General features: G+C 55.1%; 9 protein-coding genes across 9 annotated transcripts; 6 read left to right on the forward strand and 3 right to left on the reverse strand.

Moving 5' to 3' along the window:
- Nucleotides 1-572: 572 nt before the first annotated feature.
- Nucleotides 573-1,648, forward strand: G647_08783 (uncharacterized protein; the record flags this gene model as incomplete). Its single annotated transcript, XM_008733090.1, has 3 exons — nt 573-641; nt 699-944; nt 1,001-1,648. 3 exons carry the CDS (start codon nt 573-575, stop codon nt 1,646-1,648), a joined length of 963 nt encoding a protein of 320 aa, XP_008731312.1.
- A 1,134-nt stretch (nt 1,649-2,782) lies between these two features.
- G647_08784 (uncharacterized protein) lies at nt 2,783-4,678 on the forward strand (the record flags this gene model as incomplete). Its single annotated transcript, XM_008733091.1, has 3 exons — nt 2,783-2,922; nt 2,975-4,484; nt 4,532-4,678. 3 exons carry the CDS (start codon nt 2,783-2,785, stop codon nt 4,676-4,678), a joined length of 1,797 nt encoding a protein of 598 aa, XP_008731313.1.
- A 1,961-nt stretch (nt 4,679-6,639) lies between these two features.
- Nucleotides 6,640-9,339, reverse strand: G647_08785 (uncharacterized protein; the record flags this gene model as incomplete). Its single annotated transcript, XM_008733092.1, has 1 exon — nt 6,640-9,339. The coding sequence occupies one exon, from the start codon at nt 9,337-9,339 to the stop codon at nt 6,640-6,642; it is 2,700 nt and encodes an 899-aa protein (XP_008731314.1).
- Nucleotides 9,340-9,638: 299 nt separating this feature from the next.
- G647_08786 (uncharacterized protein) lies at nt 9,639-12,230 on the forward strand (the record flags this gene model as incomplete). The annotated part of the gene is made up of 2 exons (XM_008733093.1): nt 9,639-9,788; nt 9,843-12,230. The coding sequence occupies 2 exons, from the start codon at nt 9,639-9,641 to the stop codon at nt 12,228-12,230; spliced, it is 2,538 nt and encodes an 845-aa protein (XP_008731315.1).
- Nucleotides 12,231-12,323: 93 nt separating this feature from the next.
- Nucleotides 12,324-13,643, reverse strand: G647_08787 (uncharacterized protein; the record flags this gene model as incomplete). The annotated part of the gene is made up of 1 exon (XM_008733094.1): nt 12,324-13,643. One exon carries the CDS (start codon nt 13,641-13,643, stop codon nt 12,324-12,326), a length of 1,320 nt encoding a protein of 439 aa, XP_008731316.1.
- Nucleotides 13,644-15,190: 1,547 nt separating this feature from the next.
- G647_08788 (uncharacterized protein) lies at nt 15,191-15,687 on the forward strand (the record flags this gene model as incomplete). Its single annotated transcript, XM_008733095.1, has 3 exons — nt 15,191-15,206; nt 15,262-15,471; nt 15,527-15,687. The coding sequence occupies 3 exons, from the start codon at nt 15,191-15,193 to the stop codon at nt 15,685-15,687; spliced, it is 387 nt and encodes a 128-aa protein (XP_008731317.1).
- A 191-nt stretch (nt 15,688-15,878) lies between these two features.
- G647_08789 (uncharacterized protein) lies at nt 15,879-16,687 on the reverse strand (the record flags this gene model as incomplete). Its single annotated transcript, XM_008733096.1, has 2 exons — nt 15,879-16,523; nt 16,577-16,687. The coding sequence occupies 2 exons, from the start codon at nt 16,685-16,687 to the stop codon at nt 15,879-15,881; spliced, it is 756 nt and encodes a 251-aa protein (XP_008731318.1).
- A 1,823-nt stretch (nt 16,688-18,510) lies between these two features.
- G647_08790 (uncharacterized protein) lies at nt 18,511-20,088 on the forward strand (the record flags this gene model as incomplete). The annotated part of the gene is made up of 4 exons (XM_008733097.1): nt 18,511-18,838; nt 18,889-19,181; nt 19,229-19,350; nt 19,401-20,088. 4 exons carry the CDS (start codon nt 18,511-18,513, stop codon nt 20,086-20,088), a joined length of 1,431 nt encoding a protein of 476 aa, XP_008731319.1.
- Nucleotides 20,089-21,672: 1,584 nt separating this feature from the next.
- On the forward strand, nt 21,673-22,417 carry G647_08791 (uncharacterized protein; the record flags this gene model as incomplete). The annotated part of the gene is made up of 2 exons (XM_008733098.1): nt 21,673-22,085; nt 22,156-22,417. The coding sequence occupies 2 exons, from the start codon at nt 21,673-21,675 to the stop codon at nt 22,415-22,417; spliced, it is 675 nt and encodes a 224-aa protein (XP_008731320.1).
- Nucleotides 22,418-22,774: the final 357 nt, after the last annotated feature.

A 22,774-nucleotide genomic window follows, 5' to 3' on the forward strand; every position in this document is an offset into this window, starting at 1 on the left:
AGTCATGGCAAGCCCCTTCACCCTGGCCGTCTCATAAGGACCCTTGTGGACAGGAGGATGGACGGTATGAGTGGTTCCGGTCCTCTGAAACTAGGAAATCTCAAGCACCCCTTGGGTGGATTTATCGCCCACATCGATCTTGAAGCACTCATACTTAGTTGGAACAAGGACCGGGTGCCTCCACACTAAAATATTCTTGTGTGCCTGCCACAGATGGATCGGGGCGCTTCGGCTGCCAGATCTGGATTTACGTCATTTGCGGCTTGGCAGATCTGGAGCAAGGCTCCTCATTGCCCCTCCAGGCTCCTCTGGCTTCGGAGATGGCATCCATCAACGCATCATGACTTCAAAGCTGTCATCATCAAAGCTCTCCTTGCGGACATGTGGCCTTGTTCCACCTGAGAAGGCACAAAAAGGCATCTAACCCTCAAGTATGTGCACCCAACCACGTCAGAGTCACTTCCATATTGTCTCACTGCGACCGGATGCGCCTTTCCTTGAGAGTAGTCGGTAACGTAAAACTCAGCAGGACAAGTATCCTTCTTACTGCCAACAAGCACGCAAGACGCAACATGTCATCTCTTCTACCTGGTAGCAACAAATTGAACCCAGACGACGATATTCCCGATCTGTCGGGCAAGGTGGGCAACCTCTCTCCTGTTCCCAAGTCATCTCTTATTTCTGACCCTTCTGCGCAGCACTACATTGTCACAGGAGGAAGTGCAGGAATAGGCTTCGGCATTGCCGCTCATTTGCTTCAACACAAGGCTGAAAATGTCACCATCTTGTCGAACAAGGAGCAACACGCCAACTCTGCGCTTGAGGAGTTGAAGGAGTATGGAGATGTGACGAAAGCCCATTGGGTCAAATGTGACCTAGAGGATCTGAAGTTCACAGATCGGGTTGCCGATGAGCTGGCCCAGTCGCAGGACAGACTGGATGGGGTCAGTGACAATTCATCACTCACATATCCAGCTGCAGTCGCTGACAGGCCCGATAGCTCATTCTAAATGCTGGTCTCGGAGTCGGGGTGTACAATGAGACCAAGGACAAGCTCGATTCACATTTCCAAGTCAACCACCTCGCACAGTTTATTCTACTGATAAAGCTGCTTCCTCGGCTACAGCGCACCCCTGGAGCGCGGGTGGTCTTCGAATCCTCCGAATTGCACAGAGGCGCGGCCTCCGACACAAAATTCAAGGACGAAGCTGAGATCAACACCGACATCGGCCCGACTCGACTCTACAATCGAACCAAGCTTGCTCAAATCCTGATGGCTCGAGCGCTCCAGCGAAGAAAGGAGGCTGGCGAATTGGGCTTCCAACCGGATCAGAAGATCTTTATCAATGCGGTGCATCCTGGAGGTGTTGCCACGGATCAACCGCTCCAGGCCGAGGAAGCCTATGGCAAGATTGGCGTTATCGGCCATAAGCTTGTGAGACCATTCATGAAAGATCCAGTGTCGGAGGGATGTCGCCCAGCGCTGTATGCCGCCACTAGTCCAGAGATCGAAGAGAAGGGAATCAGTGGCCAGTACATTGTGCCGGACAAGAAAGTGACAAGCCCGAGTTCACAGGCACAGGACGACGAGCTTGGTGAGGCTTTGTGGAGGCTTAGCATCGACATTCTCCACGACAGGGTAGGCTGAATGTTGCAAAGCATGAGCTGCTGGGCCAAGGAGTGCCAACTCGCAAGTTGAAAATGCAAGTGGCTGTTGTATCTATAGGATTAAATGTAGAAGCTATTGCTGGGGAAGTATACTATCCTACATCCCCGACTCATATCCTGTGGGCACAGCGGCTCCTGGCGTTTTCGCTCCATCGACTCCACACGCAAACAAGCAGGAACCGCAATGCTTTGCTGTTGCCCTCAAACACGTTGCCGCGCAATCATGCACAATGTAGCCGGAACCTCGAGGGCCGGCGTTGGTGGATTGAATGGCAAGTTCCATCTTCGGCCCGGCAACAGGGGAAATCAGGAGTCTTGTTGTTACAGCAGGTGAATCGGACTGTGATTTTCATCCCGCGGCTATATTGACTTTGGGGTGTTGCTCAGATTCGACGTGTCCCTTGCTTAGTGAGGCAGACACCCACACGACAGCTTCTACTCAAACCAGCAGATCAGTGTGCAAATCCCGACTGGATGCCCTCAACATTGACGCTAGGAACGAGTGCTTCCACCAGCTCACCGGCTACCGCTTTAGGTAAGTCAAGACGCGCACGAATGTAACATGAGATGGAGCCGCAATGCGGAGGTGAGAGGGTGAACCCCTTCCAGACCTCTCGCCGCTTGCAGAGTGATAACAATGTCACTGTAATGCGGATCTCATCTCAACTGCGAAAATGATGCCTACCCAGACTTGAGAGACTAGTGGCAATATCATTATGGAGTAGTCCCTCAAGCAAAGGGTATCCGGCCCGTCACATGTTAGCGAAGGCGCTTCGAAAGTGCTTGCCTAAAGCCTTGCTGTCAGCTTCCCCGTTTCTGAGTTCAGCTAGCCTTCGCTTCCGTGTTTCCCGATTTCAGGTCAAGCTCGTTGTTCAGAAGCAACCAATCAACCTCATTTCGTCGAACCTGGGGAGTCAGCCTGCCAAAAGGGTCATGAAAGCAATACCGTCGTACGATCCCTGTTGGTGCTCATTTCGCGAGAAGAAGATAATGATATAAGATTGCTCGTCCGCCAGCCATTCCTCCGACTGCCTGATGTACTCGCTTTGCGCGGTAAACACCAAGTCTACGAAACGTGGTTGGATCTCGAAGCTACGGCGTACACGTAGACGAAATGTCTACTGTGGGCGGAGTGCACACGAGCGCATTCTTGAACAGACCGCAGGTTCGCAAAGGTCCTGATGTGCCTTACAAGAACGAGGCGAACTCGAATCCCGTCCTTCGCGGTGCCACGCTAGCCGTGCTCTCCAGAGTGTATGGATGGCTGATTTCCTCTCGTGCGGCATGCAACTAACGACATCTTCAGTGTTGCGTCGTCCCACTGGATACAACGCATCTTCTGGACGCTCAATCGCTTCGACAAGCTCAAAGACACGCCGCATCTTGACGAGTATGAAATCCGCCTCGACCCGACTGTCTGGCCTCGCCACGAGCCGGCTGAGCCCCTGGGTGCCTTGACAGAACTTCCAGCAGTGCGGCCCCGCGCTTCCAGCACAAACTATTACACATGCGCCGACTACCATGAACTGTACAAGTCTGGGAAGCTGACACCGTCCGATGTCGTCGAGCAGCTCCTGCCCCTGATACGAAGGGACATCCAGCCCGCCGGCCGATACTCCGTCGCGTTCATCGATTCGAAGGTTGACCTTGTTCGAGCCGCTGCCAAGGCCTCCACCGAACGATATCGAGCTGGGAAGCCGCTCAGTCAACTCGATGGCGTGCCTTTGGCCGTAAAGGACGAGGTAGACCTGGCGGGCTACAAAACAACTAAAGGAAGCAAGCTCGACTTCACCGATAAGACCGGTGGAACAGCATGGTGTGTCCAGAAGTGGCAGGACGCAGGTGCGGTAATTATCGGAAAGACGAATATGCACGAGGTTGGTCTCGATACAACGAACAACAATCAGACATGGGGAACACCGTTGAATCCACACAACAATGGCTATTATACAGGCGGCAGCTCCGGTGGTTCTGCTTTTGCCATTGCGGCGGGCATTGTCCCCATTGCTCTCGGAGTGGACGGCGGTGGGTCAATTCGACTGCCAGCGGCGTTCTGTGGTATCTACGGTCTTAAAACGACTCATGGCCGAGTATCTCCCAGGGTAAGCAAAGACTGGATCGACAGCGTAGCAGTCAATGGCCCCATGGCCAGCAGCATCGACGACCTGGCTCTGGCTTATCGCGTCATGGCTCAACCGGACCTGGGCGCAGCGAGAAGCTCTGGGTTTCCTAGCAGCCTCGTCAGTACGTCATTCATTCCTTCGACTGGGAAGAAATTTCTGGCCATCGACCGTACGTGGGTCGATCGCGCCGACAAGGTGGTATTGGACATGTTCAACGCCGCGGTTGATGCGTATGTCAAAAATCTGGATTACGAAGTCGTCGAAATCAAGATTCCCTACATCCCGGAGGGACAAAAAGCGCATGCTGTGACGATCCTCTCTGAGGGTCGCTGCCAGCTCACCCGCGAGAAGATTGCGAAACTGTCGTGGCAGAGTCAACTGCTTCTGAATATCGCTGGTGGGCACGCCACGGCCCAAGATTTCATGTTCGCTCAGAAGCTACGGAACCTCCTCATGTGCCACCTCGCATGGCTCTGGGAGAAGTACCCGGGCATGCTGATACTGACACCAACGACACCATGTGCCGGATGGAAGATTGGCCATCCCACCGACCTGACCAGCGGCTACGGGGTGAGTGATGGTGACATGAGCTTGCGGAGCATGGAGTTTGTATATCTGGCGAACTTCACGGGCAATCCTGCCATCAGCTGCCCAATGGGCTACACGGATCAAAACGTCCCCGTCGGCGTTATGGTAGGTGTTTCCCCCTCTTGACATTTCTTCTTCTAATCCAGATACAGGCCATGGGAGATTGGTGCAGTGAAGAGCAGCTCATCGCGTTCGCCAGAGAAGGCGAGTCCTTCCTGCCCAGCGCCAACGGCATTCGCCGGCCCAAGGATGAGCAAAATTGGATCGATGTCCTTGCTGAGACGAAGCCTAGCCAGTAGGCTGTTCAATGGCAATGTGTTGTTCTCTCTCTGGTCGTATCTGCAGACGTCTGCCTTGCGTGTTGATTGATCACTTTGCGAACACATTTGACTTCAATCACGAGTGGTGCTGTGTGCTTGTCTATCATTTCCAACCGCGCCTCTGACTGTGAGAGCGCAATTACCGTTGCCAATTCAGTCAGGATTGAGTCGGATTTTCTGATCGGTTCTGCTTTGCGTGACGTTGCTGATGCTCACTGAACGGTGAAATGTCTGTTGGTGCCTGCCTTGGTCATTCTTTGTAGGCCTCAACCAGTCGTCGTTCTCACCTCAATCGCACATCGATCTTGCCGCCACACCTATTCCACTACACCGTATTGATGCTCACGAAGGACAGGCTGGTCTCTTCTGTGCGATCATGACGGTCCAACCTCAGAATGCAGATCGTGTCAGGTTTAGTTCTATGCAGGATGAACAATATCCACGCTGATCTGGATCACACTTCCTGCCTACAAACTCCCGCCTGGTCCTCCTCGAGTTCATTCTTCTCGGTCCTCTCTATTCCATCGCCCAGACAGTACATCTCCAATAACGCAGCCTTTCCTTCTTCTCACCTGCACTCCTGGTCTCGTAATGCACATCTGCGGGCGGCTTTTCTCGTGCCGTCCTTCACATCTGCCTGTCTGCCTTCGGCTTCTCTCAGTCTTGATCTCCCTCGTTGCTTTGCGAACAGTCTATGCGCATTTGTTTGTGCCTATACCTCCATCTTCACTCGCTCTTCACCTCCTCACTCTCTTTCTCATTGGCGCTGTTTTCCAATTCTCCACGTGAATAACAGCCTACTGTTGCTCGCTGCTTTCTTTTCTTCATGCTTCCCATCTTGGTGCATCTTCCACCTTCCTGCACTTCCTGCTCCTTCATTGTTCCATCTTCCGTTCCTCGCCACAAAGCTACCATTGCTGACACCGGCTGAGAGGGCGCTGTCAGCACAGCTTCTTCGCTTCCAATGCTGCTTACCTCTTTGCCAGACAATGCTTACCCACTGCCAGATTGCGTCTCTTTTGCCCCCCCGACATCATCGACATCGGCGAAGGTCGTTGCTGGCCCGCTGCTCTTCTGCTGTAGCAGCTTGCAGGCCGACCTCTTTGCCAGACATGGCTTCCTCCTATCATCATTCACTCTAGTAGCCGCGTCTAATCGGGTGCCTCTGCCTCTCTGCCCCGTCCCGTTCTCCTTCCACGTTCTCCCGTCTCGATCGTCGGCAGAGATTCTCGGCTCGTTCTTCTCCTTTCATAGCAGCTTGCAACCTGGCCCTGGTCGCCAGACGTTACTTCCGGTCTCGCCCATCCCGACTTGCCTTGCTGTTTTCTGCCCCTGCTAGTCTTCTCTACAGTTCACTGCTGAGCAAGTCGGTGTTCATGGTCTCTTGTTGCATCAAATTGCGCGCACGCAGGGTCACTAGCTCGCTGGTCATTTCCCTCCGCAGCTTGCAGCTTGCAGCACGACCTTATTGCCACATCATGCTCGCTTTATTTTGCACTTTTCCCCCTTTTCACTAGGTTTTGAGGGTGGTCTGGTTTTCCCGTCCTCCGGCCGTTACCATCAGAATCGGGACAGCTCTCTGGGTAATCAGTCTCCCTCGATGACAGTTGGCAGCCTGGCCTCCGGCTATATAGCCTGTCACCACGCTGGCTCGTGATATCCTAACATTGAGGAGTTTGTATAGGGAATAACGCGTCAATGCTTGGTGTGAGAGGCAATACTCTGCAGGCGTAGCAAAGCCGAAGGACATTGCAGTTTTGCGATACCGCGGCACCGAAGAGAGTAGAAAAGTCCCGCAATGCCCACACGACATAACGAAGGGTCTGGTGTTCAGCATTCATTCCTGGATGGGTACAATACAAGAAGACCAGAACCAAGCCACGGACTAACTTCAAAATCTTCAAGATCGAACACTGACGACTCGCAGAGGCCTCCGTTAATTACTGGTCTCCAAAATCGTCACCGTCCTCGCCGCCACGTGCCTTCTGGCCCGGGCCAGGAGCCGTGTCCTTGACTTTAGCTTCCTGCTTTCTATACAGCGCCGCGAGAAATTCATTCGTGCTCGCCTCCTCGATGCTCTTATCCTCGCGGACCTTCAGGAATCTGGGGAATCGCATGCTCAGCCCGCGCTCCTCGCTCACCAGCCCAATCGCCGCCGTGTACGTAGGGCTCAGCGTGATGTCCGCAAACGCCATCTCCCAGACCTCGAGCGGCTCGAACCACACATCCGGCGTGGGGCCGGAATACTCGACGTAGCTCGGTCTATGGCGCGTCGTGTTCTGGCCTTCTTCGCTGTACTTTTCCTTGTTGGCCTGGTAGAATTTATCGGTGAAGCCGCTGATGCACTTGGTGACGACCTCGAGACTTCCGGTTTCCGGGTTGCGGCATGCGAGGAGGATGGGCGACCACCACTTGGCCTTGCGGCCTTGGCCGTGCCAGCCAGCCACGGGGATGAGGTCGATCGTGTCGGCCGATTGGGCGTAGTCTTTCTTCACTTTCAGCCACGAGTCCAGCCGTTTGTCGGGCTCGTACGTCGACAGGAGCGCTTTTCGCCGGGTGCTGCTTTTGTCCTTTTCTTTCTCCTTTTCCTTTTCACTGTCTCCGTGCGCGGAGGGAGCCGATCGCTTGGTGGTCGTGCTGGCTCTCTTTTTGCTGGGCGTCACTGGGAGGGAAGGCGGAGCGGGCGAAGCCGTGTCGTTGTCGGCGTCGTTGTGGTCCTCCTCATCTTCGGGGGGCACGAGGTCCGGGTTTGGTAGGTTGTCCAGGACTTTGACCATTATACCCTCGCATTTGATGTCCGTGGCGGACTTGAAGAACTCGAGCACGGTTTCCGAGTCGGCCGAGGTGGCGTCGATGCTCTTCACCCACGTGAAGTGGTGTTCTTTCTCGACGAACATGCTGCGAAGCAGGCCGCGGCGCTCGCGGAAGGGGCGGTCAAGTAACTGCTCGCCATTGAGGTACATCAGGTCGAACGCGAAGAGGCAGACGTCAATCTGGATCGATCCAATGTCGACGTCCTTTTTCGCGCGGTTGGTCAGGGTTTGGAAGGTCCTCAGCTCGCCTGTGTTTCTGTCCACGGCGACGACTTCGCCTTCGAGGATGAAGCTGGAGACGCCGTCGCCGCGGATTTCAGGCACCAAGGCCACAAGATCGGGATACTTGTCCGTCATGACCTCGAGGTGGCGGGAGAAGATGGACACTTTGCCGCGGTCGTCACAATGCACTTGCGCGCGTTGGCCGTCGTACTTGTACTCGCAGCTGAAATCTCGGCCTTGGAGCTTGGTGAGCATTTCACTCAGGTCGCGTGTGATGCTCCCAAGCATGGGTCGGAGAGGGATGTGCAATGCCAGACCACACCGCAGGAGCAATTCATCTGACACGCCGACTTCCAGCAAGCCGGGGACGAGGTCGTTGTAGTTCGGCCGTCGGGCAAAACACGTCTTGACCACTTCTTCTGCTTTCGACCATATCACGGCGAGTTCCTCTTTCTTGAGCTTCGACAGCTCGACGGTGTCTCTGATGGGAAAGTCTGCGCCTGCCGGGCGAGAGAGCTGACATGCCCGTGCTAGCGCAATGAGCATGGTCGTTTTGACCGCGCCGATGCGCAAGTGCTGAACCAATGTTCTCACGATATATCGAGACTCTTCTGGTCCTCGCGCATCCTGCAGAAGACGTTCGACCAGTCTCTGCTTCTGCTCCACGCTTCCGTTGCCCTTGCTGTTTGCGATTTTGACCAACGTTTGATAGGCGCTCTTGATGGTGAGAGGCTTCGGTTTCCTGAGCGTGAAGCTCTGCCTCTTCTTCGCCTCGAATGCGACATCTCCTGCGTCGCCGTGCTTATCGTAGAGTGTCTTCAGGCCTGCATTATCTAGGCCGCAGACCTTCTTCAGTGCCTTTGAAATCGCCGAGCCGCCTAGTCCGAGTTCTAGTGAGATATATGGCGGTGAGATGGAGTTCGTGGCTAGCCACACAGCAGGCAGTAGGCTCTCTGGATCTGCTTCAATGATGGTCCTCAGGCAGTTCACCAGTGTGTCGACGATCTTGATACGGCTCTGGGTAGAGTTGACTAGCACAAAACATCTGGTCAGGAGAGCGTAGGATGCATCTCCTCCGTCCCCGGCCCAGTGCCTCTTCAACTCAGAGACATATTGGGAAGGGTCGTATGTCAACGGACTCTGATCAAACGGCACGGTCAAGGTGATCGTGTCTTCGTCTGAAGCAGTAGATTGTAGACCGAGGACTCCCTTCCTCTGGACACTGGCTGTCTGCTGAGTCTCCGGGGGAGGAGTATCCTTCAGCGCAGCGGCCACGAATTCCTGGCGGTCTTTATCCGCCTTGTGTTCTCTGTCTTCCGCTCTGCCCGGCGAAATGTGGCCATTAGAATCAGGGCGGGTATCTTCTCCCGGTTCGTCCTCTCTTGCCCATTCCTCTTGCAGCTGCCTGGCCAATTCTTCGTCCGAGAGTTGTTCCTTGCCAGCTGGAAGGCCCTGCACGACGTCTTTGCGCCCGATTTCCGCAGATTCGTGCGCCGCGTCCTGCTTCTTGTCGTTCTGCTTGCGGAAGAAGAAGTCGAGATTGCGATGCGGTACCGCGCTGGGCTTCGAGTCGTTCTTCTTCCGCCTCTTGGCTGGGCTCTCCATGACGATTATGCATTGACACTGGCACTGTGGCCAGTGCGACGGTGCCTAGTTATCTCATTATCATTTTGTGGTCTGAATATGTCAGGAGCATTAAGTGAGTTTGCTGTGACTTCATGACACTCAGGTTCGAGACGGTGGTGGCGCGTCTCCAACTCGATGACGCGCTGCTCGCATTTTGGAGAAAAGTGAATCAGGAAAGACACATGTTCCAAGTCACACACACAGCATAGACCTGCTTGCGTTGGCCCATGTCACCTTCGGCTCCAAAACAAGACAGACCGTTGCCCGAGCTAGTCCACATGGCTGAGCTTCAGCGGTCAAAGACTGGAGACGTCCGAACCAGAGTGGACGACTACTTGAATGACAAGATCCAAACCGCGGCGGATCTTGAGCAGGTGGACTCTCTGCTACAACGAGTACAAGAACAACAAGATCTATTGCGGAGACAGGTATGCTCTGAGTCTTTGGGTTCTTTCAAGTCCACAACGCTTACGATGGATTAGCTAGAAGATGCCAGAAAAGACCTTACCGATGCACAAAAGCGGGTTGATGAGCGATCAGACGAGCTGCGGACGAAAGCAGAAGCATATCAAAGAGAGCAGGCGCAGCTGAACGAGCGGCTTCACGAGCTTACAAGGTCATCTGTCAGCGACGATGCCGCGCAAAAGTTCGAGGCTCGTATGAGCAAGGTCCGCAGTTTAGAGATTGCTCAAGCCTACCTTGAAATGGTCCAGCAGATGAACACACTGAATGACGAAGCGAGATCGACCCTATCGGTCAAGGCATACAATCGGATAAGAGCCCTTTGGAAACACGTCCAGGATGCACAGACAGTCGCCGAAGGAGCCGCTCCTCAGCTCGTGTATCTGTTCGAGCAGACGTCCAAGCAGCTATATGAGACCTTGAGAGATGCTCTGGAAAACGAGCTTCGGAAGACGCTAGAGCAGATGAAATGGCCTGGAAAGGAGCTGAACTTCTCGGGACGTCTGCGCCAGGAATGGGAGGAACAGACTCGGCGACTTCTCGAACTTCAAGATCCCGACCTGATTGAAGCATTTGCAGATATCGACATTCGAAGTCGATCTGCCGCTCCCGATCCCGTGGTGCTCCTCCCACTCGCAGTAATGGTCCAACCTCTCGCGGTGAGGTTCCGTTACCATTTCTATGGTGACAAGCCGACCAATCGACTGGACAAACCAGAGTACTACCTTACACACGTCCTAGACTTACTGGAGCGCCACAGCGGTTTCATGAACGACATGCTCGGCCCCATCCTCGATGAAAGAGCAGTGAACTCAGAAACTCTGGAGTCGATCTACACCGATGCCACCTCGGCTTTCATCACTGCCCTGCTGCCCATGGTTGAAGCAAAATGTCTGTCCTTTCTACCACAGATTTCCCAGCAACCACAACTACTGTCCCACTTCCTGCACGAGCTAATGGCGTTCGACACCACTCTTCGCGATACATGGGGTTATGTTCCTATCCCCCGAATGGTGGCCGAGTGGAAAGGGTTGACCTGGAGAATGCTCAACACGCACGGCTATTTCGACACCTGGCTACGAGTCGAGAAAGACTTTGCACTTTCCCGCTACCGAAGCATCAGAGATGCCCCGGATAGCAATGACATTGACTTTGACGCCGAGTCCGGGCAAACGAAGCCCACGAAAGGCGCGATCCGCGTCAACGACCTCCTCGAGACCATCACGGACCGATACCGGAGCCTCTCCTCGTTCAGCCAAAAGATGAAGTTCCTTCTCGAGATCCAGCTGTCCATCTTCGATGACTATCACAGCCATCTCCACGGCGCTCTACAAGCATACCTCGTGTCATCTCACACGGCGGGCCGACTCCTTCAGGGCCAAAGCGAAGCCGAAGCCTTCGGTCTGAAAGGTCTCGAATCCCTAGCCAAGGTCTTCGGGAGCGCCGAATTCCTCGAGCGCAAAATGTCAGACTGGAGCGACGACGTCTTCTTCCTCGAACTCTGGGACGAGCTGCAATACCGCGCCAGAGCAAACAGCGGCCATGACGCCTCGGTGGGCACAGGACTGAGAGTCGAAGACGTCGCGGAAAAGACTTCCACCGCCATCAAGGCGAATGGCACAAAACACGGTGGCGGTGGCGGCGACGACAATGACGATGACGACGACGCTGATCTCGATGGAAGCGGCCTGTTCGACCAGACGGCCTCGGCATATCGCCGTCTCCGTGAGCGCAGTGAAGAGGAAATGCTCCGCTTCTTCGACGTCAACCTGAAAGCCGCGCTGCGCCCGTACGCAAAGTTTGCGCAGTGGTCATCGCTCGCCGAGTCACCCTCGGATCCGGCGGCCATGCCGCCCTCGTCCAGCCTGGACAGTTTTTTCAACACCACAGCCACCCTCCTCGGCTATCTGTCCCGCGTGTTGGCTCCGGCCTCGCAGCGCCGCATCATCAAGCATTACTGCCTGGCGCTGCAGCGCGAAATCTATGACAACGTCCTGATGCACCACACGTTCTCGGCGGCCGGGGCGGCTCAATTCGCCAGAGACCTTTCCGAGATCAAGGCCAGTATTGAGAAGCAGAGTAAATTACGGGCGGCCGCAGGGGGGAGTCTCAGACGGCTTGAAGAGGCCGTCTACCTACTCTCTCTGGACGCGTCCAAGGATGGAGGCAACGTTGAGGATGATGGTTGGGGGTTCGACGACGACGGCGACGACGATGACAAAGAAGGCAGGAGAGTTACGGGCGATGACGGCAACGGGAAAAGTCTAGGGTTATGGGAGGCTGAGCGACTGATTTTCGAAAGCAATGAAGCAGCACGGAAGGCGTTGGCGGAAATGGGGCTGGTTCATCTCAGCGAAGGAGAGGCGCGGAACGTATTGAAGCGGAGGGTCGAGTTGAATGGTTTGTAGTCTTACTAGAAGCAGGTCCTGACATATCACCGCCATTGCGCCTGAGAGGGTAAAAAAACTCATAGCGTCATCCAGCGCCGGAACTCTTGGTCATCAAGCCTCTTCGACCGACCGGCGTTCACGCGAAAGCTCCGCCCTCAGCAGATCAGCGGTCGAAGCTATATCCTGCCGGCTATGCCCTCCCCATATGAGATCCACCATGTTCACCCCGTCGTCGATGCTCGCCACTGCATTCATAACGACCTTGCCGGTCTCGATGTCGCGGGACAGAATCTCACTCACGTCGCCGCATTCGCCACGGTACTGGAACGAGCCAGCCTCGGCAAATCGAAAGCCGAGCCGCTTATAGAAGTGCGAGGACAGCAGGCACAGCGCGATGGACCCCGTGAACCGGGCGTTCAAGTCGACGACCCACTGATCGTCCTGTTCGTCGATGAGGACGTCAACGCCACACCAGCCGACGAAGGACTCGGGCAGGCGTCGCGTCGTGTCGCGGATCGTGTCGCGCAGGAGGTCGCGCAGCTCGTCCTGTGCGCCGTAGTCGATGCTACTGCCCGTCCAGTGCCCGTCGTTGGTGAGGCTCTGCATCGCAACTCCCATGATGAGCGGGTTGTCTCTGTTGTGCGTATCCGAGGGGGCACCGATGACGAAATGCGCGCTCAGATCGCATTGCTTGGCGCGGATGTACTCGGACAGCAGGACGTGGGTACCGCCGCGGGATTGATACTCGGCCATGGCTGCGAGCATGCTTTGGCGGCGCGCCTCGCTGGTGACCAGGTGAGTGCCGAAGCCACAGCCTGCGAGGAAGAGCTTCACCACAAAGGGGAGCTTGCGCGTGCCGAGGACGGAGTCGGCGACGTTCGGGGCAAGTTGAATCGGTTCTGAGGCCGGGGTGCGGATTCCCGAGTTTACGAGGTAGAGCTTCGAGTTGAGTTCGTAGGCCACGCGAGGGGGCACGAGGCAACTGTGCTCCAGCATCCAGCCTTGAGGACGCCAGTAGATCAACGTCCTGCCCTGGCTGAGCCAGTGAAGCTGTTGGTCGACGTCCCCTTGGTCGAGGTCGACATACCGAGCCCGCGGCCGCTGCTCGGGGATCAACTGGTTGAATATGCGATCAACGTTTTCTTTCGCCGCGCACGGGCTGAGAAATAGGACGTGCATGTCTCCGAGGACGAGGGCCCGCCTTACCGGCTTGAGCCCTAAAATGATCTTCCTGACGCGGTTCCTCTCTTGTTCGTCGGCGCTGTATGGGATAGGCTCTTCATCTTCCGGGAAGACCATCTCTCGGGTCCAGAAGGGATGGAGATCTAGGTGGGCGAAGGAGCAGTGTGTTGACGTGATGAAGGGTCCTGTGATGCCGTGGGTACGGTACAGGTCTGCCACTGTGGCGTCGAGTTCAATCAGGGGAGCCATAGCTTTGATTTATCGCTTTTCTCGAGGTATCGCTATCAGTTCGTTGAGACCTGCCGCTGAGATTCACCTGTCGAGTGCGCCAGATATAAAGCCATTTTTGATTCCAGCCGGCAGAAGGCCCGGCACGGAGACGTTGTACAGAATCTTGACGTGGCTGCGGCCTCAATACCACAGCAAGGCTTCCTGAATTGAAATCGCAGAAGCCCTGCAATCACAACCGCGAATCATTGCGTTTCCTGGGGGATTTGCGCTGTACTTCGTAGGTGTGACCAGAACATTTCAACGGCTAGGGATCAAAGCCGGCGATGTCCCAGGCAGGAGATTGAGTAAGAGTGTGATACATTGCCACATATCACGAACTTACTTGGCGGCATATGCAAGGCGGCAGATCGAAAGAAGAAGTGCTAGGAGCATAAGTCCCGTTCTCAGATCTCCGAGTGACCACAGAGCAGCAGCAAGCTCTGGAACGGAGACACAGCAGTAGCAGGACGCTGAATAGGCAGAGGATCAGTAGGCGCCATATCAAGGCCCATCAAGCTGATCGTCAGCATAGGTCTCCCGGGACGCTTTCACCGCCGATCCATGAAACCCTCGGAAGGCTTGCTAGGTACCAGGAAAATGAGCCGGCCGCCAGCGTCAGTGAGTCCAGTTCAAATGAGTCTCCATGGTGGTTGCTACACCGGCCCAGCTCTTCATCCCAGCGCAGGTAGGTCAGACGCCGCAGCATGACGCTGGGAAATGGCTGTCGAACCAGGTTGAGGCTGCCTCATTCTTCCCTGAGCAGGCTCGTGAAGCGCTTCTCTACGGTTCGGTTAACTCGGTCTCTCTCAAGAATGTAGGTGGAACGCCTCTCCCGCAACAAACACTATCGCCAGTGGTCGTCAGTGTCACCGCAGGCTCAGGTGTGACCATAGATGCGAGGAAGTACTCGAGAAGGCTGCATTGTGGCTAGCTGCGTCGCTGTCAGAGCTTGTTGTTACGCGTCAGGAGGCACGTGGGGAGAAGGATGCTGAGGACGCGGTCAGTGCAGCTCCTTGCTGTGCCAGTTCTCTGGTGAGCACGAGTGCTCACTGCTCCGTTACAGTGTGTTGTCCGCCGTGCCAAGCAGGTTCTGTACATCTATTGGGTTGTGTTACAGATCGAGTGGGGGTCTCGGGCGCCCTACCACGCTCTCGTACAGCAGAAAGAGTGTGCGTCAGTCGACAAGCACCGCTCGCTGGTGCCAACCACAAGTCCGGGCAGAGAGAAAGTGGAAGCGGAAGGGGAAGCGGAAGTGAGGCTGAGATGAGCCTCGGCGAATTCCCCATTCATTTCCCTTTCACATGTTTGTCACTGCTGGATGACTTCATGTTTCGGTTTCCGTGTTCGCTGTTCCCTCGACATGCCATGTGATCATTTTCGACTGCGACTTTCGACTTAAATAGGTACTTGCCACTCTCGCAACAGGGTTGCCGACTCGGTTTCGGTGCTCGACACTCTCCGTAGCTGGCACTTACCGCTGTGCAGTTTCTCGACCGTCCCTCCTCACGAGCACGCAGTTACACACAATGTCTCTCAAGAGCGGTATTGTACACCCGACTCATCCTGGCAAGAAGCACCGCTGATGTTTGCTCCTCAGACGCCTTCCCTTCATCGGTGGCTTTTGATGCCATCAATGATGCTCTCTCTTCCAATGAAGCCGAACGTAAACAAGCTGTCAAGCAGGGAGGCGCCGTCTTCACCTTCAAGCTGACCAACACCGAGGGAAATGAGGAGGCGTGGTATATCGATCTCAAGGAGACAGGAAAGGTGGGCAAAGGCGAGGCCCCCGAGGGCAAGAAGGCCGATGGTACACATTCCAGTGCGAAGTTCTGTGAAGGTCTCGGTGGACTGACATATGCCAGTGACGCTCATCCTGTCCGACGAGAACTTTGCCAAGTTGATCACCGGCAAGCAAAAGGCGCAGACACTATTCATGAGTGGGAAACTGAAGGTCAGAGGCAACGTCATGAAAGGTACCCTCACCGTCCCTATACAAGTATTCCACATGGCTGACGAGACCTGAAGCAACGAAGATGGAGCCAATCCTGGCGAAGGCGGGTGGTGCTGCTAAAGCAAAACTATAGATATACCGATCAAGACAGATATGATACACTGGAGCATGGATATACCCAGGTCATCAAAGTTGACATCCACCTCTTTGGCCGTCCTGACGACTTCGACAACGCTGACTTCGACTCAGCCTGGCGTTGACCTCTAACGGACCGTCCGGTGTTTGTCCTGCAATCTCGTCTTCGAGCCCCGTTTGGCCGGTGGACGTGAGCCGTCATGCTTCGCGCTGACGGTGGTCTTGTTCTTGCCTTCCGCAGACTCTATACTGTCTTTCCGTTTCTTACTAGGAGGCTTCCCTTCTGCATCCCCCTTCGTCGCTGTATCGCGAACACGTTTCCGGCTGGCTTTTTTGGGCGGGGAATCTTGCTTGCTGTTGGGCCTCTCTCCCGGGGCTACTTTTCGTGACTTACTCCGTGTCTGCTTGCCAGTTTCCTCGTCCTTCTCCTGCTCTTTCTGCTTCTCGAATGCTTCGTCCTCGTCGTCGTTCGCTTTCTTTCTGGCAGACCTTGCACGAGAGGTATTCGGCACATACTGCTTGCCTGTCTTACTGCCTTGTTGCTTTTTCTCCTCGGTTTCGTTCTTTTCCTTCTCATTCATCGTTTCCCAGGCTTTCTTTGGCAGATATCGCTTCCGGGTGCCATCGTCCTGCTTTGCCTGCCCGCTGCCGTCTTTGGTCTGCCACTCTTCTTCTGTCCACTTGCTCAGATGCTTCTGCGACTCGTCCTGATCCTTTTTGTCGGTCTTGTAGCCGCCGCCTCTGCTCTTGTACTCTTTGGCCATAAACTGAGCCTGGGAAAACTGTCAGCGTGAGATGACAGAGCCATGCCGACATTGGGCCAAACCTTGCGAGCAGACCATTGTCCAGGCGCGCCACCCTTATCGGATTGCTGCACCTCTTCCTTCACCTCATCCCGCAACTTGGGATCCGTGTATTTGTCCTTCGACGAGGGCATTGCGAATTGCGTGTTAAGAGGCGCGAGAAGTCTTTGCGTAAACAGGGCAACCGCGGGGAGACAGGGCTTCACGGGAGATCAGAGCTCTCACACTTCTGATTGCAATGAGCGGCCGCTGGAGCTTTGGGTACCAGATCACGACATGACACAGTGCACGAGTCGCGCCCACAGCTTGATGAGATCGAGCTTCATGTCTGTCGACCAACCTTGACACCTCACCTACGTCAAGACAATCGTCATCGATGTTGCCTCTGTGAAAGCTTGAGCGCGCTTTGGCACATAGGTATTCTGGAGCTCCCAAAAGGACCGCACATGATCTCATGACTTTCTGGGTTCCGAGGCTGAAATCATTCTCACCTTCAAGTAATTAAGTTGCATGCTTCGCATATTAGCCACCGAATTACCGAATCCACCTCCAGAACTTAGCCCGCCGCATCTGTTGCTTGACCAATTCACACATCCCTCATACTCCTGTTACCCGTTCGCGAGAATGATGCATCGTCCTTACGGCCGAAGCGCTGCTCAAAATCTAGCTATAAGAAACGGAAATTCCCCTCGAGGGCAGTAGTAGGCTCAGTTTGAGCGCAATGCAACTCCGCTCGTACCGACGCAAGACCTGACACACCCGGTGAAAAGGATCGCCGACGACTCTGCCGGTTCATCCCCTCGTCGTTTAGTCAGGAATATGCGACTCGAGTTCCTGTCCGGCACGAGCTGAAAAGATGCAAAAACGACATCCAGAAGACGGAGCTCGTCGCTGGTGTGACATCCCGCCTGCTGCAGCTCTTGTAGATTCTATCCAGAAGGAGCAGCTGCACCAATGACCTAATCTTATGTTGATCGCGAGAGAACTACCGAGATACCGGAGAGGTTGCCACAACCAGGCGTGCGCTTGCGACGACATCACAGTCTCTGGACGTGTCCCTTCGCGCTTTACAAAATCCATTCTGGTACAATACTCCTTGCCACATCCTGGGCTCTCACGATGGGCTTTGCCAGCAGACATGCCTTTTGGCAAGCGCACTATCCCCGGCCCATGTTCTCGGTAGAGAGCCTTGCCGGGGCTAGCGAATCGGGCTTGATCCAAAACGACATTTGCACCTTACCAAAGCACGCAGGGCCATACCTTCGGGATCGCCGACAGTAAAGCGCGGAGAACAGTTGACTGCTCTTTAGGGCTAGAGCTACAAGCATTCAGCAAGGGACTGCGAAAAGTGGCCTATGGGACTTCATCTGCGCCCGGAGTCGGATCACCCCGCCCAAAGCGGTGGTGCTCGGGAGCTGAGCAAACACTGGATCGGGCATGGTAGGCCTGGCCGGACGATGAGATTCCACCATTCAGGTGTCAGATTTACCAGGAATATTGTCGGTCCGAAGATCTGGGCCAGCCACGCGACCACCGCTCGCTGGCCCTTTCGCGATGCCTCTCCCGACAACCGTTTATCAACGGCTAGGAACATCCAGACAGCAGTATCAGAAGAAACCCACCTCTTATGGTGATGAGCGCCGCATGGTCTCGAAACGGGAACGTCCGTCGATGTATCATCGCGGATCTGTGCGGGTAATGGCTATAACAAGCGGACAGCTCACGCGCAGGGCTCACGGTAACTGGCATGGGTTTTCGCAATGCGCGCATCCTCTAGAGCGATGAGAGTAATGTTTTCAGCTACAGCGACATGTTGGTCTTGCTATATAACCGTTGCACAAAATAGATTCGTTTTGATGGCCGCACAACTACGCACCGAAACAATCGACCACGTTCCAGCAATCATTCCGCCGACCACCCGCTCTAGCTGCGGATAACGACCTGGCCATTGGCAGAAATGGACAAGAAAAACCCAAACTGGGGATCTGTCCGATCCAAGTTGACGCAGGAAGGGTACATGTATAGGATGAAACTCGGAAATCCTCCCACAGGGAGCGACAAACATTCCTCGCAGCAGCCCCCCTCGTCCTCGATTTCATCGAGCAAGGTACAGCTCGGCCTGCCAGCAGGAGATCATGCTCCCAGACCTGTTCCGAGCAGCGTGTTGGACCCAGACAGAGCAGCGGTGGAGCTTCGTACAATCTCTGGACTCCTCGTCCAGCTCAACCTTGGCCGGGCTTTCAGGAGCGATCATCATCTGGACCCAAACGCCGCGATTGAGTTCTGTGAGTATTTCGTCTGTCCAATACCACCCCATTTAACAATGTTGCTCTAGTGTCTAGATGCTTTGCGCCGTTTGTCATACATCGTCGCAATAAAAGTATCGGTTTTGAGCCCGGGGACTTTCTTGACCCTGTCATGCTCGAAGACAACATGTTGGCGCAAGCTTTGGTCGTATGGACCTCTGAAATGCGAGATCGATTCAGTCCAGAGCCAGGAAGTGCGGGCGAGCTGCTATTGGCACACCGCAGTACTGTGCTTCGCGAGCTCCGGGAGAGAATCTCTTCATCGGAAAGGTGCACCTCCGATCCTGTGATGTGGACCATCCTCATGTTAGCTGCAACCGAGGTAAGGTCCATCCTCAGTTGAGATAACCCAGCTGACTACCAGCGTAGCTTGTGCAGGATAACATGCAGGCCATGGGAACGCATCTTGGCGCTTTGCGGCACATTATCTATCTCAGAGGCGGTGTAAACTCCACGAGTTCGAGCGAACGGGTCAAGCTCATTCTTCTGCAGTAAGCTCTGCTGAAGTCGTCTGCTCAAGCGGTTACTGAGCAACGAATAGATTTGAAAGATTCTTGAACTACCGGCAGTTTGACCATGTTAGGAGTGCAGGGTTCGGCGACGCATCATCAGTGGCTGAACAACATACGCATTGCCCCTTTTCACCAGAGTTCAAGGATCGGATGGCTAAATTGCCTCCGGGATTCGCGGAAATATCTGGCGTCTGTCCGATGAACTTGCAGATCCTAAGCCTGATTGAACGAATACACCAATGGAACCAGCAGCTTGCAGACATTGCTCAAGTAGGTCAAGAAGGAGAGGCTAACCAAAGTATCGCGGATGCGATGTCCTTTGATTCATTTCGAGCCTTCGACCTGCTGCAACAGGGCAGGCTTGGGGCGATAGAACGCTTGCTGGCTCTTGGGCTGTGTGCGTTTTGCATTTATATGAACGGTCAAATCGTCTACTCCGTAATGGAATGGGCTCTCCGGCTCCATTGCATGGCACAAGTCACGAAGCAGATGGATCCCTTCGAGGAAGACGCCCGCCGGAGCATGATCTGGGTCGCAACAGTCCTCATGGCAACAGGCGGAAATGGCTCTCCGTCATGGCAATTGGGAGGACGAATTATTCGTGCATGTCGTGGCGCACATTCGCTCCTGCAGGCCATTGCCCAAAGAAACCAGAGATCTTATTTTTGGCACGCAGATCTGACCGAGAAATTAATGGCTGCCGCTCTGCCCGGATGAACAGAGATACCTTCGGAGGTGCAGTATGATTTGGGCAGGTGTGTGCCGTCAACCGGTCCAATATCAAGGCTCGAGTTAGGCATTTGGAATTCCCGAAGGAGAATTGTTTCCAGCAGCGACGAGTCATATCCCACTCGTTCCTCCTTTCACAGTAGCGACATTGCTGGACGGGCCAGACTGAAGTCGGCACGACCCATATCGCACATTCACCGGATGGCAAATGACCCAACCTCCCGCCGTCGCATTCCCGTACCCTCATCTGCCGCAAGGCGATTCGTACGCACAAGCCACGAGAAATTGAAGAGACGAGAGTATGGCCTTGACGTTCCGGGACATCACAACCACGTTGTCGCCGATTGGCTCAAGAGCACACGCGCAACGAGCGAGGCCTAAATATATACCAGAGACTAGCTTCGTGCCGGAAGAATGCCGTGAACGCAACGCATGTCGAACAGAACGATTCGATAGTCTTACCACCGTCATGGCACGCTGAGCAGACCGCGTGACAGCCGCAGACGTGCCGTTGCCACCATGGCCTTCTACCCAGCATACCGTTCGCGTGTAGGTCTACCGGAGACTGTCGTGTTGCGCAGCCAGGCCATGACCGGCCGGAAACCTTGTGCGGCAAGGCTGCGGCACCAGGGTAAATCACGGACCCGGGCCAAGGGTTTAGGCGTTTTCCAGAGTGCCTGGGCGACGGTGGAGCGCAGAGCAGATCCCCGACTGGGTATGAAGACACAGCAGGGGTGCGCCCACAGGCTGCAAATCGATCCATCGCCTTCACCCTAACCTAAGAGCCTACCTATCCTCTCGAGCACCCGGGGAACCACCATTTTGCAAGTAACCCGGATGGAATACTCCGTCCAGCAGAATCTATTTTCGACTTCGCTCCTTTCCCCAACTGCTCACGTTGCTCAACCTCCTTCCTACCTGATACTTTGTGGTTACGCGGCACTGGACCCAGAAGGATTCAAGGGCTCGGAGGGTTATCTCGAAGGGATCAAGGACTCAGGGGTCAGACTTTCACGTTTCCAATGTGTTTCGTCATTGCTTGTCCAGCGCGTGGCTGGTCCAATCCACCACATCGCGGCTAGCTTCTCTCATCACCAACTTCGGAGAGTGAACGCGGCCACGCGCTGTTTGGTCCTTCGACTTTCCTTCACCAGCGTCCCCTGAACTGACAACTTTACCCGAGTCAACCTCAAACGTGCGGAGTTTCGAGTTCCAGCATGACGCTGATTCGCGATATTGCCGGCTCAGGAACATGGTCGCCACGCAACTGCGCTCACTCTGCCGGCATGGATCGAGCCGTGCTGTTCAAACACTTCATGTTTGGCAGTACTTGACGAAGCCCGTGTTGTGCTTGCGAGACTCCTGCCCCTGACTGCATGTCAAATAGGATATAAAGAGCTGACATTCCTCCCGATCTTGCAAGGGACATTCCCCAGCACCAGCAAACTCCCACAGTAACACCAGAATTCCTCCCGCCTCTCTTCCCCAAGCCAAATACCATTCGATCCCGGTGATTGAACAACCGTTGCTTCTTCTCGGACCCACGCTCCACACATCACCACATCAACCACAATGCATTCCATCCTGTCCTCAACAACGCTGGTTTTCGGTGTGCTGGCCACATCCGTCCTCGCCTCCCCTCAATATGGCGACGGCGGATCAGCGACAACTTCTGCCTCGGCCTCCTCCTCGAGCGCTGGCGTCCACGCGGTGAAGGTGGGCCCAGGCCTAACTTTCACTCCCGATACTGTGACCGCCGCTGAAGGCGACTGGGTTGAATTCACATTCGGCTCCGGTCACTCCGTCGCTCAGTCGACCTTTGATGCTCCTTGCGTGCCCATGGACGGCGGCGCTGGCGTTTACTCCGGATTCCCCAACAATGGCGATATCTGGCGGATCCAGGTCAACAGCACGGATCCACTGTGGCTGTACTGCTCAGCAGTTGGCCACTGTGAGGGAGGCATGGTCATGGTTGTGAACCCTCCGTAAGTTGAACCCTTCAGGCCCCCCCCCCCCCCGGACCGAGACATCACGGACACTGACGATGCGAAACAGATCCAGCGGTAATACCCTCGACGCATACAAATCTGCCGCAGCCAATGCTCAGGCATCGTCGCCTGAGACTGTCCAGGGCGGTGTCTTCGGCGCCGCCTCAGACGATTCCAGCAGCTCAAGCAGCAGCGCTTCCAGCACTGCCAGCGCCACGGGAGATAGTGCCAGTGCGTCGCCGACAGGAAATGCTGGGACCTCGAATGTCATCTCCAATGGTCTGATGATCATGGGTGCCGTTGCTGCCGGCGCTGCCGCTGTTTTGTAGACGGACTTCCAGTGAGGTGGAGAGATGACGGGGCACGCAATAGAATATTTACAGTACTTGAAAGCGATGCTAGCGCATTTGGCAGAAATGCAGAATCACTTCGTACACCGTGTTGCTGGGTGCCGTCGCTCCTGTGAAGACGCCCGCTGTGCCTTTCCACTGACACATGGGCAGGGAGTTACTCGGCCATTACCTTTTCCTGGCCAGGCCCGGCCGTCCTCTATGCTCATCCATGTTTCCGACGCGCAAGGCACGACGAGACGCGCTGTCCGATCTGATCGTCTCTTGACCAGTGAAGGGCTCAGCGAGATGCTCATCGAGGGCCGGGCCCGGATAGCGCAAGCCGCCAACGACGGG

Source organism: Cladophialophora carrionii, assembly GCF_000365165.1.
Source record: "Cladophialophora carrionii CBS 160.54 unplaced genomic scaffold supercont1.8, whole genome shotgun sequence".
Taxonomy (NCBI): domain Eukaryota; kingdom Fungi; phylum Ascomycota; class Eurotiomycetes; order Chaetothyriales; family Herpotrichiellaceae; genus Cladophialophora; species Cladophialophora carrionii.